The sequence below is a fragment of the Canis aureus genome, chromosome 3 (genome assembly GCF_053574225.1).
Source record: "Canis aureus isolate CA01 chromosome 3, VMU_Caureus_v.1.0, whole genome shotgun sequence".
Taxonomy (NCBI): Eukaryota; Metazoa; Chordata; class Mammalia; order Carnivora; family Canidae; genus Canis; species Canis aureus.
This window is the reverse complement of record NC_135613.1, coordinates 49,289,526-49,302,736: the sequence shown is the minus strand read 5'-3', so window position 1 is coordinate 49,302,736 and position 13,211 is coordinate 49,289,526. Positions and strand designations below refer to the sequence as shown.

General features: G+C 42.7%; 1 protein-coding gene across 20 annotated transcripts in view; it reads left to right on the top strand.

Annotated features, from left to right (window-relative positions):
- NCOR1 (nuclear receptor corepressor 1) overlaps positions 1–13,006 on the top strand; it is a 149,551-nt gene extending 136,545 nt beyond the window's left edge. For 16 of the 20 annotated variants that reach the window (XM_077892510.1, XM_077892500.1, XM_077892494.1 and 13 more), the window contains 7 exons: positions 24–247; positions 1,262–1,402; positions 3,043–3,185; positions 7,274–7,327; positions 7,786–8,007; positions 10,255–10,434; positions 11,910–13,006. In XM_077892510.1, the coding sequence (XP_077748636.1) occupies positions 24–247; positions 1,262–1,402; positions 3,043–3,185; positions 7,274–7,327; positions 7,786–8,007; positions 10,255–10,434; positions 11,910–12,097 (1,152 nt within the window). In that variant the 3' untranslated portion in view covers positions 12,098–13,006. The remainder of the gene's footprint in view (positions 1–23; positions 248–1,261; positions 1,403–3,042; positions 3,186–7,273; positions 7,328–7,785; positions 8,008–10,254; positions 10,435–11,909) is intronic. The other 4 variants (XM_077892497.1, XM_077892495.1, XM_077892493.1 and 1 more) reach the window with 4 other exon arrangements.
- The last annotated feature ends 205 nt before the right edge of the window (positions 13,007–13,211 follow it).

The window sequence follows — 13,211 nt, the reverse complement described above, 5'->3', positions numbered from 1 at the left end:
ATTCCTTCTTTTCTCATTCACAGCAAATTATCACCCAAGATTTTGCTAGAAACCAAGTTTCCTCACAGCCTCCCCAGCAGCCTCCCACTTCTACATTCCAAAATTCACCATCTGCTTTGGTGTCCACACCTGTGAGGACTAAAACATCCAACCGTTACAGCCCAGAATCCCAGTCTCAGTCTGTCCACCATCAAAGACCAGGGTCAAGGGTCTCTCCAGAGAATCTTGTGGACAAATCTAGGGGAAGGTATGGTTTTTACTTCAAACTCTGTGTACATCTCCCAACAGTAAAACAGCTTGAATATATTGTTTTACTGTTATTCTCTACAAATCCCCTAAAATAAGGGATTCCTTACTTACACCTAAAACTTATTTACCTTTATTGCTTGGGGAGTATAAATGAGGGTCTTCCCTTTGTAAATCCTTGGAATATTCACTGGGCAGTTGGTATGTTAATGTGTATTCAGAAGTCAGGTTCTTCATCTTTCATGGAAGAGAGGTGATAGTTACTGTTTTGGCTTTGATAAATCAAGAAAAATATAAGATTTTAGAGTTTTAGAAGTAAGCACCATAGAACTCAAAGAAAGATGGTTACAAATGGCCACCTATTAAAATTGGATGGGGCTGATTGGGAAAGGAGGTGACAGGGCATATACCCATTTATAATTATACTTAAAGGTCACAGGTGGGGTGGCTCTTAAATGTATGATCACTAAGGCAGAAACTCTGTTTGGTCTAAATAGGGTTTCCCTCATGTTGTTCTTACCAACATAGTATCCAGAGGAAGAGACCATTAAGTTGCAGAGAACTGCTCAGCCCTACAAGGATGTAACTCAGGCCTGTCTGATGACTCCGCTGACAAGTGCTCAGGGTTCAGTTAGGTTCTCTAGTCCTTGCAATCTTAACTTAATGGGGAAAGGCCTGGTGAGCAGCAAAAGCCTGTAGAGGGCTCACGGGAATAGCCGGCCAAAGGTGGGATGGTGGGGTATGATGGCACTGAAGCCCACAGTGACCTCAACGTCTCAGCCGAGCATCGGCTACTGTCTGTCCAGGGGTGCCTAGCATGTGTGGATGGATAAAGTGGTGGCAGCAGACTTTGGTAACCAGGTATATAGTGAAAACCTGAGGCAGCTTTTCTTCTGATGTAAATCAACAACTTTTATTCCTTCTCCTGAATGAACAAGAGAATCAGTTTCTGTTTCAGCTAATTTGTAGGTGGGCCCCGGAGCATAATCTAATACTTTATATGTTATAATATTAGGCCTGGAAAATCCCCGGAGAGGAGTCATGTCCCTTCTGAGTCCTACGAGCCCATCTCCCCGCCCCAGGTTCCAGTTGTGCATGAGAAACAGGACAGCATGCTGCTACTGTCTCAGAGAGGAGCAGAGCCTGCAGAACAGAGGTGAGGAGCCTGGTGTGCTTCCTGGCTGGCGGCTTCTGCGCGTGCATGCACTTCTCCTCCTTCCTGGTTGTATGTCAAGATAGGTGTCTTGAAGGATCCTGAAGTCTCTGTTTTCCTAGTGATCTAAGGCTAGGGGATTTTATGAAAAAGTGATACTTAAATAGGTCATAGAAAATATTGTTCATTATTCTTGAAGCATTTCTAGATGTTTTTTTTTTTAAACTTTTTTGTCCAGGGGTCACCCGTTCCAACCACTGTGAGTGCTTGTCATGTACTAATAAGCCTTGTGGTCTGTACATGGAAGCACCTTTGCTGAACTGCTTCATGTATTTTTTCTTACCTATTTCTAACCCTAACCTAACCCCTATGTATTACTAGATTTTCTGTTCCCATCTGGATTAGTCACCTTTGATTTGGTCCTTCCATGGTCCACTTCTACTAGAGTGGTTTGTCTGAAACTGATGGACTCAAGCTCGAAGTCATTAGGTTGGCATTTGAGTTCCTTCATGAGCAGGTTCCTGCCACTCCACCCTTACGCTTCTGTCCTTACACTTCTCTGTCCATGATAAGTGGCTTGCTGTCCCCAGATGTCTTTCGGTCCCCATGTCTGGTTTCCTGAGGGTACAGCACCCTCCCCTGATGCTCTAAGAGGTGAATATAGGATTTGCCCACAGTCACATAAAGAGGGAGCTTTAAACCAAGGTCTCACTCCACACTGCCAGGGCATTTCCTAGAGTGTGTTCTAAGTTGTTTATACTTAGTGTACATTGGTACCTTTTGATGAAATGAAGAAAATCATTTTTGGAAAGGGGAGGATGTTAAATTTAATTGTATATTTATGTTTCCCCTTAAGTTTGTGGTTTTTTGAGGACAGGGGCCACATCTGACTCATTATTCTGTGATATATTTGTCTCTCAACATATATTAGGAATTCTTAAGTTTGAATGATGATTGAATCCACATGACTAGATGAAGCTATCAACAGCCTTCCTTATATTCTTTGCTGTATCATCTCCAGCTCTGGCTAGACCATTGGTGGTCTTGAGCTGTTAAAGGAAACCTGTTTGTTTAAAATGTGTTAGTATATAGGAAGTTGCAAATGAATTTGGAAATCTTTTATATGAAACTCTGCTCATTTGGTGGGAGGCTTGAAATGATTCTAGCAGAGTCAGTTTTATTTCTGCATTGTAGCTCTTCTGTTGAAGTCCACAGGGTTTGTTGCTTAGGTATGAGCTCTTGCTGTTTTATAGGTAAGTAATGCTATTAGTTATAATTTATCACACTTCAAAGTAGTTCTGCTAGAATAGTTCATGGTTTATGTGGCAGCCATAAGTATACCAGAGTCTTGCTGTTAAGTAGATGGCATCATGGTGAGCTGTTTCTCTAAGTTTACCTGTTAACACCCATTTGCTGCTTATTTGGTCTTTGTTAAGAATCTCTGTCCTAGATTATCACCATTTCAGTCCTAATTTTATGACAGTGCTCATGTATTTGTCTGTGTCTTGTCATATGATGTAGGTTGTGACCACAAACATGAGATGGGGAAGTGGTAGCTTTCCCAGATAGTCTTTGGAAGTCCCCAGGGTTTGAGGCACATGACAAAAACAGACCTAATAATAGACACAACTGTGTCCCCACAGGAATGATTCCCGCTCGCCGGGGAGTATAAGCTACTTGCCTTCATTCTTCACCAAGCTTGAAAACACGTCACCCATGGTTAAATCAAAGAAGCAGGAGATTTTTCGTAAGTTGAACTCCTCTGGTGGAGGTGACTCTGATATGGGTAAGTGGGATTTCTTTCATGAATCCCCAAATAAAACCTGCATTAATAATGATCTCTCCGGTGTTGCCTCTCATGCGATCCTTGAGTCTGCAGGCCATTGTAGGCATCTGTCCAACCACATTTGATCTTAAAGTTTCTTCCCAGATGTCTGCCAGTGCATGAAGATTGCCTGCTAGAGAGCAAGAACTACTGCTTTCTGAAGCTGCCCATTCTCTCTGAACAAGCGTGGGGCCTGGGAAACTTTCCTTCCGTGGGGCTGGATCAGCTCTTATGCAGTTTTTTTTTTTTTTTACCCACTGCTCTTAGTTTTGTCCCTTTGGGCCATCTCTACGTGACCTCTCCTCTGCCATTTGAAGACAAGTTATGTCCTTCAAGTCTTATTTCTGGAAACATCCCATTTCATCTGCTGTTCATCACATGCTGGTTCTGAGCATCCCTATTATCTCGAATGCTCTCCACAGAAAACCACTTTATTTAGCTCAGCCTCTCAGTAGGTTGTTAGTAGCATGGTATGATCTATCCCAAATGCATCACTATCAAGGGAGTCTTAAGTTTGTAGGAGGGTTTTTGGCAACTAATATAGTTAGGTTACAGTGTACATAAAACCAGTATACATAGCAAGGTCTCTTGATCTGCTGCTCTTGACCCAGACCTCTCCCTTGGTGTGTCTTTGTAGTTACTAACTCCCAAGTACAGGCCAAGGTAGGCTGTGCCTGTGCTGTTCAGTTACTTTTTCCACCCCAGCACAGTCTTTCTGGATGTCAGTACAGTCATTCAGCATTCATTTGCAAATGGATCAATCCACCATGTAAAACCAATTAACAATTATAATGGTAGCAGGCAGCTATACAGTTATATATGCGGAGGGGGAGAGAGAACTCTAGGCACTTGTAAGCACGTGTAAACTCCTTATGTCCTCATAATGACCCTACACGCTACCTAGTGTCATTGTCTCCACTGTGCCGATGAGGAAACCCAGAGGTCTGGTAAGCAGCATAGGCTGCCTAACTAGAGGGTCATGGGGCTGTGGTCACACCCTGGCGTGCCATGCTTCCAGTAGTGTGCTCACCGGCTTCTAACAGTTCCATACTCACAGCATCACCACCCGCATCGTTGGTAGATACTCGGCAGGACAAAGCTCTGTGGCATCCAGACCTTCCCTTTGGGGTGATACGCATGCGTTCATCGGAAGCTTCCTCATGCTCTGCTCCTCGGCACTCACACTATTGCTCGATCCCACTTCTCCATCTTTTCCTCGAGTATGTCCAGTGATGCAGCGAGTTGTTGGATCTGGGTGTTCCACCATCTGCTTTATTTCTGTGATCTACTAGTCTCCTGACCCTGTCAAAAGAAATTGTGGGCAATGAACTACAAACTGCCAGGTGGATGTGCTTCTGGATCTGACACTTTGTGATCAATAAAAGTTGAACATCAGACAGAATAAAGGATGAGCCCAGTGTCAGTTATTGTTTGTGAACTTTCTCTTCTGAAGTGGGAACATATCATCTAAAAGATAAATACTTTTGAACATCAGCCAGCATTGCTATGAGGCTTACAGATACCCTTTCTTCTTTTTAAAAAAAATGACATTTTCCCGCCTCATCCCTGGTTTCATCTGTTATTTACAGTGCCTCAGATGTCACCAAGAGTATGGCCCTCTCATCTTCAAATTCTCTCAGAACCCAGAGAGGAGTCTGAGAGCATGGGGACATTACAGATTTCAAAGCAGCCAGTTTAGAATGGTTTCATCTTTGTGTGGTTTGCATTCATCCTCTCTAGTCTTGGTCTTGCCATTTTCGTGGGAAAAAAATTTTTTTGGAAGTGCCAGATGACTTGAAGCAGCCTACTTTATAGTTTTATCTTCTATTTTCCATTGTCCTCAGGCAGTAGCTCTCATTCATTCATTCAATTATTTATTGAGTGGGGCTTTGTGCTGGGTGCTTGTACAATGACAGATGGTCTCTACTCTGAAATATATAGTGAAACAAGTACCTAACTTTAACAGAAGATAGAATTTATTAACGTCTTAAGGCAAATACTAACAAAATTGCTTGAGGATGTTGTGATCGCCAGAATCCTTTTCCATTGTGAAAAGGACAATTAAGGAACTGTATTAAGGAACCCACAGGCTGATGGGTCCCCAGGGCACATTCAGATCTCAAAACAGAACTGAGAAATTCAAGCCATCAGCAACCAAGACCACCTTGTTTCAACTCTCAATTGGGCATGCCCACAGAGGACATCAGTGACTTTATTCTTCAAAAACTGTAATGCTTTTTTTTTTTTTTTTTTTAACTGTAATGCTTTACAACGAACTTACTTTATTTGCTCTCCTGTGAGCCACTTTCCTCTTCCGGGGATATTCTCTTCTCTTGGCTTTCAGATACGTTCTCCTGTTTTTTTCCCTACTTCTCTGGCCGTGTGGTCTCCTCAGCAGCTCAGTCTTGCTTTGCCTGGCCCTCGGATGCTGGTTCTCCCAGTGTTCTCCTCATGTAGTAAAGTCCCCGAATCCTCCACTCTGGGGTTTAAACTGTGCTGAGAACTCCTGAATTTGTATCTTGAGCTCAGCTTTTTCTACTGAGTGTTATTTATGTACCTTTCTTAAACATCTGGCTTCTGAGATGTCTAACACTGAATTAGCATTCGCCCTCTCCACGCACAGAAGTGTATCGCCCCTCCTCCCTGGCCACGCTTACTTCCACTGTGGCTCCACTGTCACGACATCATCCCCCTGGGCCTCTTCCTGTTGAGCCTGCCTCCCAGATGGCTCACACATGCTACTCTTCCTTGCTCCTCGTTCCAGAAGCTATCATGCTCTCTCACAAGCTGGCCTATCTGCCTTAAAGCAGGGGGCCTCAAATTTTTAATATCATAGTCCTGGCGTCCAGGCCTGAGGACTTGAGAAGTTGGCACTTTCACTGAGGCACCCCCGTGATGCTGTTCTGATGGCCTCAGAAAGAACCCCACTGAACCGTGAGTTCCAGAGGCAAAGGAAGGAATCCATTTTAAGGGCAGGATTAGTGTTCTCATTGGTTGAAAACCTGAAGCATCTTTATCTGACCATTTTGATCAGTAGGAAGGTGATTTTATTACAATTTAACCAAATAATTGCTCAATTAAATACTTGTCAAATGAAAAAAAAAATACTTGTCAAATGAATGACTGAGCCCTATTCCACAAACTTCCAGGAGTGCGGGGAGGCTCTATCTTGTCACTTTGTATTTTTTTCAGGTTCAGTTTCTTTACCCTCCGTGTTACCTGACCCATAAGTAGAGATAAGTAGAGACACGGTCCTTGTTTTATAGACTTCCTGGAGATTTTGCTCCTCTTCCTGTTGCCAATTTAAAGTTTCTCTGATTAAGTTAGTTTGTAGGCACATGCACCCCCGGCTTCAGAGACTGTCTCCTCTCCAGGGAAGAGTCCATCCTGCTGCAGACGCACCCCACACCCCCCATCATTCTCTGGGACCACCTGTTTAGCCGCCCACGTACTTCCTGCAGTCTTCTCTCTTTCCAGTTCTCACCATCAAGCTGGAGGCTGTGATGAACACAACGTTTGTGGTCCCAGATTCCTCCCATTTCTGTGCTTTATAGGCAGTTCCCAGGCTGCCCCACCTGCTGTCAGACTGTGCAAGTGACACATCACAGGCTGAGGGGGAATGAAAAGAACCAACAGGCAGAATCTTGGTCTCCTCCTGGGAACGCTGAGAGGAGTCGCATAGTTAGGGAAGCACACGGTCACTTTCATGTTCTTCCCCGCAGGGCCTGAGGTCAGGCCGCCTCAGGCTCAGGTCTCTTCGTCAGCAACCGGGACCCCTTTCCTGTTTCTCCAGCAGTGCAGTCTCTTCCCCGCCTCTGGGTATAGCGTTCCTGTTTAGAGTTTCCTACCTCATCCAGTTTTTTATTGCCTGATTCTTTTTTAAAAAAAGTAATTATTTCTTTCACTTCATTTTCACTTAACTGGTGAAAAAGAAGGTTGAGATCATGGAAAATAAAAAGGTTAATTTTATTGTAGGGTTTTGAGACTTTATCTCTTTCAGCGTACTTGATTATCACACCTCAGTTAACTTGAATGTTTGTTTAATACAGCAGCCGCTCAGCCAGGAACTGAGATCTTTAATCTGCCAGCAGTCACTACCTCAGGTAAGCTTCACATCACAATATAGTTGCCACTATGAAATCAGTACACGGAAGCGGTCAGTCCAACAAATACGTATTGAGTACCGACTGCGTACCAGGGGACTGCTCCAGTGTGCAGAAGTGAGTGAAAGCGTATAATTTGGTCTGAGAGGAGATGGTCAGCAATAAAAACAGTTGAGATTCAAGAAATACTTTCTGGAAAGATCAGTGAACAAAGAGAAGAACAGCATAGAAACTAGGGAGAAGAAAATGGTTAACTTTAATAAAAGTGGGTGACTGATTCGTTCTCCCCGAGTTCTCACTGGTGGGTCAAGGCGGCCGGTTGTGGGCCTCAGCGATGCTGCAGGCAGCTGGCCACACACTGTGTTCCATGGGCCGACAGAGCAGATGGAGTCTGTCCGTTTCTGCTGCTTGTTTTGCCTTTCAGAAGTAAGCAGAAATGTTGTGGTTGTCTCTTTCAGGCTCAGTCAGCTCTCGAGGTCATTCTTTCGCTGATCCCGCGAGTAATCTTGGTCTGGAAGACATTATCAGGAAGGCTCTCATGGGAAGCTTTGATGACAAAGTTGAGGAGCATGGAGTTGTCATGTCCCAACCTGTGGGTGTAGTGCCTGGTGGTGCCAACACCTCAGTGGTAACCAGCGGGGAGACCCGGAGAGAGGAAGGGGACCCATCACCTCATTCAGGTACAGTGTGCATTTTTGTGCCCTGCTGCTGCCTTTCCCAAGTTGTAATGAATGCATCACCATGAGAGCTCATTTTCGTGCTCTCAGAGTCACCTCTCAGGGCGTTAGTTACTTACAGTAAGTTGGGTTTTTGTTTTGTTTTGTTTTTAAACTCTCCTCAGACATTTTAGTAACACGAACAGAAACTTCAAAAAAGATGGAAACTTTTATGCAGAACAACACCCTTCAGCATTGGGTTTTATTTTTGTTTGCATCTAGTCCTTATCTGGATCAACACATTTTAATTGTAGTACAAGTACAGTTTCATATTCTGCTTTTGAATTTTAAAAAGGTGATAGGCTTAAAAGAAGAGCTGTAAAGAGCAAGGAAAGTGTTCTTGTCTGAGAAGCATTGTTCTAGAAGTGTCTCTGTATAGACACACAGACAGACATTAGAACGAGATCATTCACACATCCTGGTAGAAGCAAGCACCCGGAAAACTGACTATAAGCTTCCTTTAAACCCTTTTTTCTTAATCTTTTGAGAACTAGTATCTCTTTTGCTTGAAAATTTACCTGCAGGTCCACAGTTATTACCAGTTTAGGGTTTTTTCCTATTAACATCAGGCAAAAGATCGCACTAAGGTTAAGAAAAAGATCAAAAGAGATCAGGTTTTTATCTTTTTTAATGACATATATTAATTTTAGGACAATATGAATTCACTTCTTGCTCTCAAAGAGGAGCGTGGTCTTCCTCTTTCTGGTCTTACCTCCTGATTTGTGCTGACTGACGTGTACGTTTAGTAAACTTGCAAGTGGTAGTATTGTGGCTGTGGTTGTGTGATCCTCCCGTGGCAGCATTTGCTCTGGGTTTCACACCCCTTTCCTTGAGGAGGGTGCAGTACTCCCAGACTATTCTCGCTCAAGTGTCTTCTTGCTGCCCTTAGACATGAAATGACAGTGTGGCACTTTTCTCAAAACATCCTGTAGACTCCCATCACCTTTTTTTTTTTTTCCTGCCGTCAGTTGCTGTCTAAGAAATAAGGTCAGATGTCCCCCTTTTTGGCAGGTGAAACTTACCTCCCCAAAGAATCCTCTTTTCCTCAATTTCAGTAAGTTAACTAATATGTTAGGAAAATCTGACACACAATGAACACTGAGCATAGTGAGTGTGTTTGTGTCTGAGTGTTGATTTCTACGCTTATGGAAATGTTCTTTTTGTTTCTTTTGTTGGTCTTTCCGTTTCAAAAACATAATTATATTTTTGCTGGTGAGTCTTCACCATATCTGCTATCTCCTAATGATTTTTAGGCCTCTTGACCTCTTTCTGTGGCTTCTCCTGTATCTCATTTTTCCTTTGTACTACTCCTCTTCCTGTTGTGTCCATTCTGGTCTTTGCTGTGTCTTGTTTCCTAAGTTTTTCACCTCAGCCTTTGTGGTTATCATCTGTTCTTTGAGCTCCTTTTGTAAACTGGCTTCATAGATCTTGAAGTTTCTCTTCCGTATACGAAGATCTTTCTCCCTTGTCCTAGGATATCCTCTTCATTACCATCAAGGACTTGCACTTCTTCTTTTTATAGAGTTCAAGGAGTCCATAGAGGGCATTCTACCCACCTTTTTCTGTAGCCACAGGATTTGGCGTGAAGTTGTGCTGGGGCTGAGGAATCCGTCTGCTGCTCACCAGGGCTCTGATCTCTTCTGAGATCTCTTTAATGTTTTGTTCTAGAGAGGGGCATCCCACTCCTGTAAACTTTGGGAAACAGAGCCTGGAATAACAGCAAGGGCCACCAAAACCTGCCAAGCTTCTGCTCGGGTCCAGCAGTGCCATGAAGGGGCTTCTGTTCTACATTTTTTTCTTTTGACATAAAATTTCCTTGGGTAGTGTATGAACTCCTCTACTTCACTCTAAAGTGGTGGGTGAAGAGGTAGTGAGTAGTTAAGAATTTTGTCAACCTGTTTTAATTTCCTTAGTTTCCGTGCTCTAATGTTAGGAAAGAAATGATGTTCCAGAAATTTTGTTTCCTTGGTTACATGTTTTTAAGTTTATGGCATGAGGGCACACCCCTCATTTTAGTTGCTACAAGTAAATTCAGGCTTTTAAATATTAATTTTTTAAACCTCATTGGGTATTAGGACCTGGATTCTTCATGCTACCTGCCACTCTGCTTCTTACTCTTAGCAAGCATTATACAGTCATCAGCATTTTGGTAGGTTTTTAAGTTGAGAACATAATTCCTCTGTGTCAATAGTTAATTTATTTCACTTTTAGGAGGAGTTTGCAAACCAAAGCTGATCAGCAAGTCAAACAGCAGGAAATCTAAATCTCCTATCCCTGGGCAAGGCTACTTAGGAACGGAGAGGCCCTCTTCTGTCTCCTCTGTACATTCAGAAGGGGATTACCACAGGCAGACGCCAGGGTGGGCCTGGGAAGACAGGCCCTCTTCAACAGGTGAGGAACTTGCTAGAAAGGGAGTCTTCAGATGATTCTTATTCAAGCCTTAGTTAGTACTTCTTGTAAAATCAGAAACTTTGGTAGCCTTGTTACAGTATCAGTAGGTTCCAATTTCCAGAGTAGAAACTGAATGCATAGAATCTTAAAAATTTAAAGAATGCAAGGTCTGATGACCATGAACAAAGGAAGACCTCTGAAGACTATCCACTCCTCTCACTTCTCTAGTTTGCCCATAACCAGCACTTGCTACCTGCAAAGCAAGGATGTCTGTGATTTCAGTTCCTCCCTGAACCAGACCTGAGGACCACTCCCCCCAAGTTACCGGGAACCTCTCGTATGAACATTTTTAGAGAAGGTTCTTAGGGAAATACTGAGAAATTAAAGAAAGAAAGAAATGGGAATAGTGTAAAAAGCCATCCTCTCTCCTATGGCTCCCTATGATTACACAAACTGATGAAAAGCATTATTCTAGGATATTTATTGTTTTCCATTTTGTGCTTGCTTGTAAGTTTTTTACCCAAACCTAAGTAACCACAATAATGGTAGTCCTAAAGGGAAAAGGCTACTTTTTTTGTTGTTAAACTAAACTGGGATACTTGGTATAGATATAAATTTTAGGCTTTCACAGAATTATAAGCCATCTTTTTTTAGGAGTTAAATACACAAGTAGTGGAAGAAATCTGAAATGCACTCTTCCCCTTAATTTATTAGTATATAAATTGCATATGGGTATTATACCAGCATAACCGAAGGCCTCTGCTTTATAAAATTGCATTGCATGCAAAATGATTGTGTACTAGTTTGAAAACTTCTAACCTACACAGTGATTGATTGTTCCCCAATCTCTCTCAGGGAAGGAATTAATTTATGAAACTAATTACTTGATAAAATGGTAGGTTTTCCATTTTTAGAGCTTCTTAAGCAGAAAACGGCTTTCTAGGGACAAAGAAACCATCTAGGTACTGGCAGAAGGTAGCAGTGCTGTTGGTAGGTTCACATACCCGTCTTCCAGATCTTGTACCTTTTAAATCGGCTCAGTGAGATCCAGCAGATGACATGCGTCCTGCCACCCCGACTTTCATCCTCTGAGTATTGTACTTCTGCATTTATCTCTAAGAGTCCAGGAGCTCTCGGTGTAGACTCCTAGAGCTTAATATGCAGTAGGTCTGCTTTGAATCTCCACCTGGTTCTAGATTTCACTTAAATATTCAGCCCTAAGCTTTCATTTCTGGGCTTAACAACACTAAGCTCGTGCGTGCTTACTTGTGTCACTCAGCCTTTCAAGATTCTCACTGGTGCCTTATCATATCTATTGTCGTGAAACCTCAGCCCTTCCATGTTTGTTTCATTTCACTCTTGGTGCCACAAGACCATTTCAGTAGAATAATTGTGTCCTCCTCCATCTTATGGAATTTGTGCGTTCGGAACAGCAGCTGTGCTCATGACAGTGAAAACAGTTTTTCTTTTGTCAGGCTCAACTCAGTTTCCTTATAACCCTCTGACTATGCGGATGCTCAGCAGTACGCCACCAACACCGATTGCATGTGCCCCCTCTTCTGTGAACCAAGCAGCTCCTCACCAACAGAACAGGATCTGGGAGCGAGAGCCTGCCCCACTGCTCTCCGCACAGTACGAGACTCTGTCGGATAGTGACGACTGAACTGCACAGAGAAGGGGTCTTGGTGGGGCCAGGGTGTGGGGTGGGGAGCTCTTGTTTTTGTTGGTTTTATTTTTAATGGCAGGTCACAAACCTGTCCTCCTCTGACTTGTGCCCAGAGACTTTTCAGGAGAGCCTGGACCATGGATGATGAAGAAATGATGGAAATTTATTTGCAGAGTCAAATGGGGGGAGGGACAGGGAGACTGCCTTTGACACAGGCAGTTCAGTGAATTATAATAGTGGAGGGTTGAAATGTAGAGTTTTTAAAAAGTGGACAATTCCTGTTCTTACATCTGTTTGTAAAGAAAACCATAATGTCTTTAAATCACTTTTCTGTAAATAGATGACCTTTTTTGCAGTGTTTCCCCTTGCTGTAGTACTTGGTGTACTTATGTTCAAATCAGCGCAGCCACTTTGGGGGTAATTTTAAAAACAAACTCCGCACCTATCTTTTTAACCCTTGCCTTCTAAACAACCTCACACAGCCCAGTTACATAATGTTGGCTGTCACGGGCATTGTACTTTTATCCAATTTTGTTTTCTCTAAATTCAGATTTCCAGTGATGTTTCAAATCTTGTGGAGATGTTTAGATTTTTAACAGAGACCCTATCATAAAATCTGTACATTACGTATTAGGGTCAAAGGTAGGAGAAGCAAAATTCTGCCATACTGTAAATTTCCAGTGCAGGCTTTAATTTTTTTTTAATTAGTAGCACTGAAAAAATATTACTGCATGGGTATGTTATAGTTCATTTTTTAAAAGTTAAAAAAAGGCTTATTTGAGGCATCCCTCACTGTTATGCACACTGGTGACTTTAACCATGCCCCTAAGTTTCTTCTGCATCTGATGCAGCCCAACAGAGCTTTTGTTTTGAAATAAATTTGACTACCCTGTCCATAGCCACATAGATCATGTGTGATTTAAGGCTCTTGATGTCTCAGGTTTCAAAGGAAAAACTAGTATCTTTCCTCTAGGTTGCTCGGGATTATTGGTTGAGTTAGAAGATAACAATCTGCATAGAATCTCCTCCGTCTCTTAGTCTCTTAGATTTACTTTGCACGGCATCCTGAGGTCTCGCAGTTTGGTCTGCTCACCATGAGCCAGTGTTTATT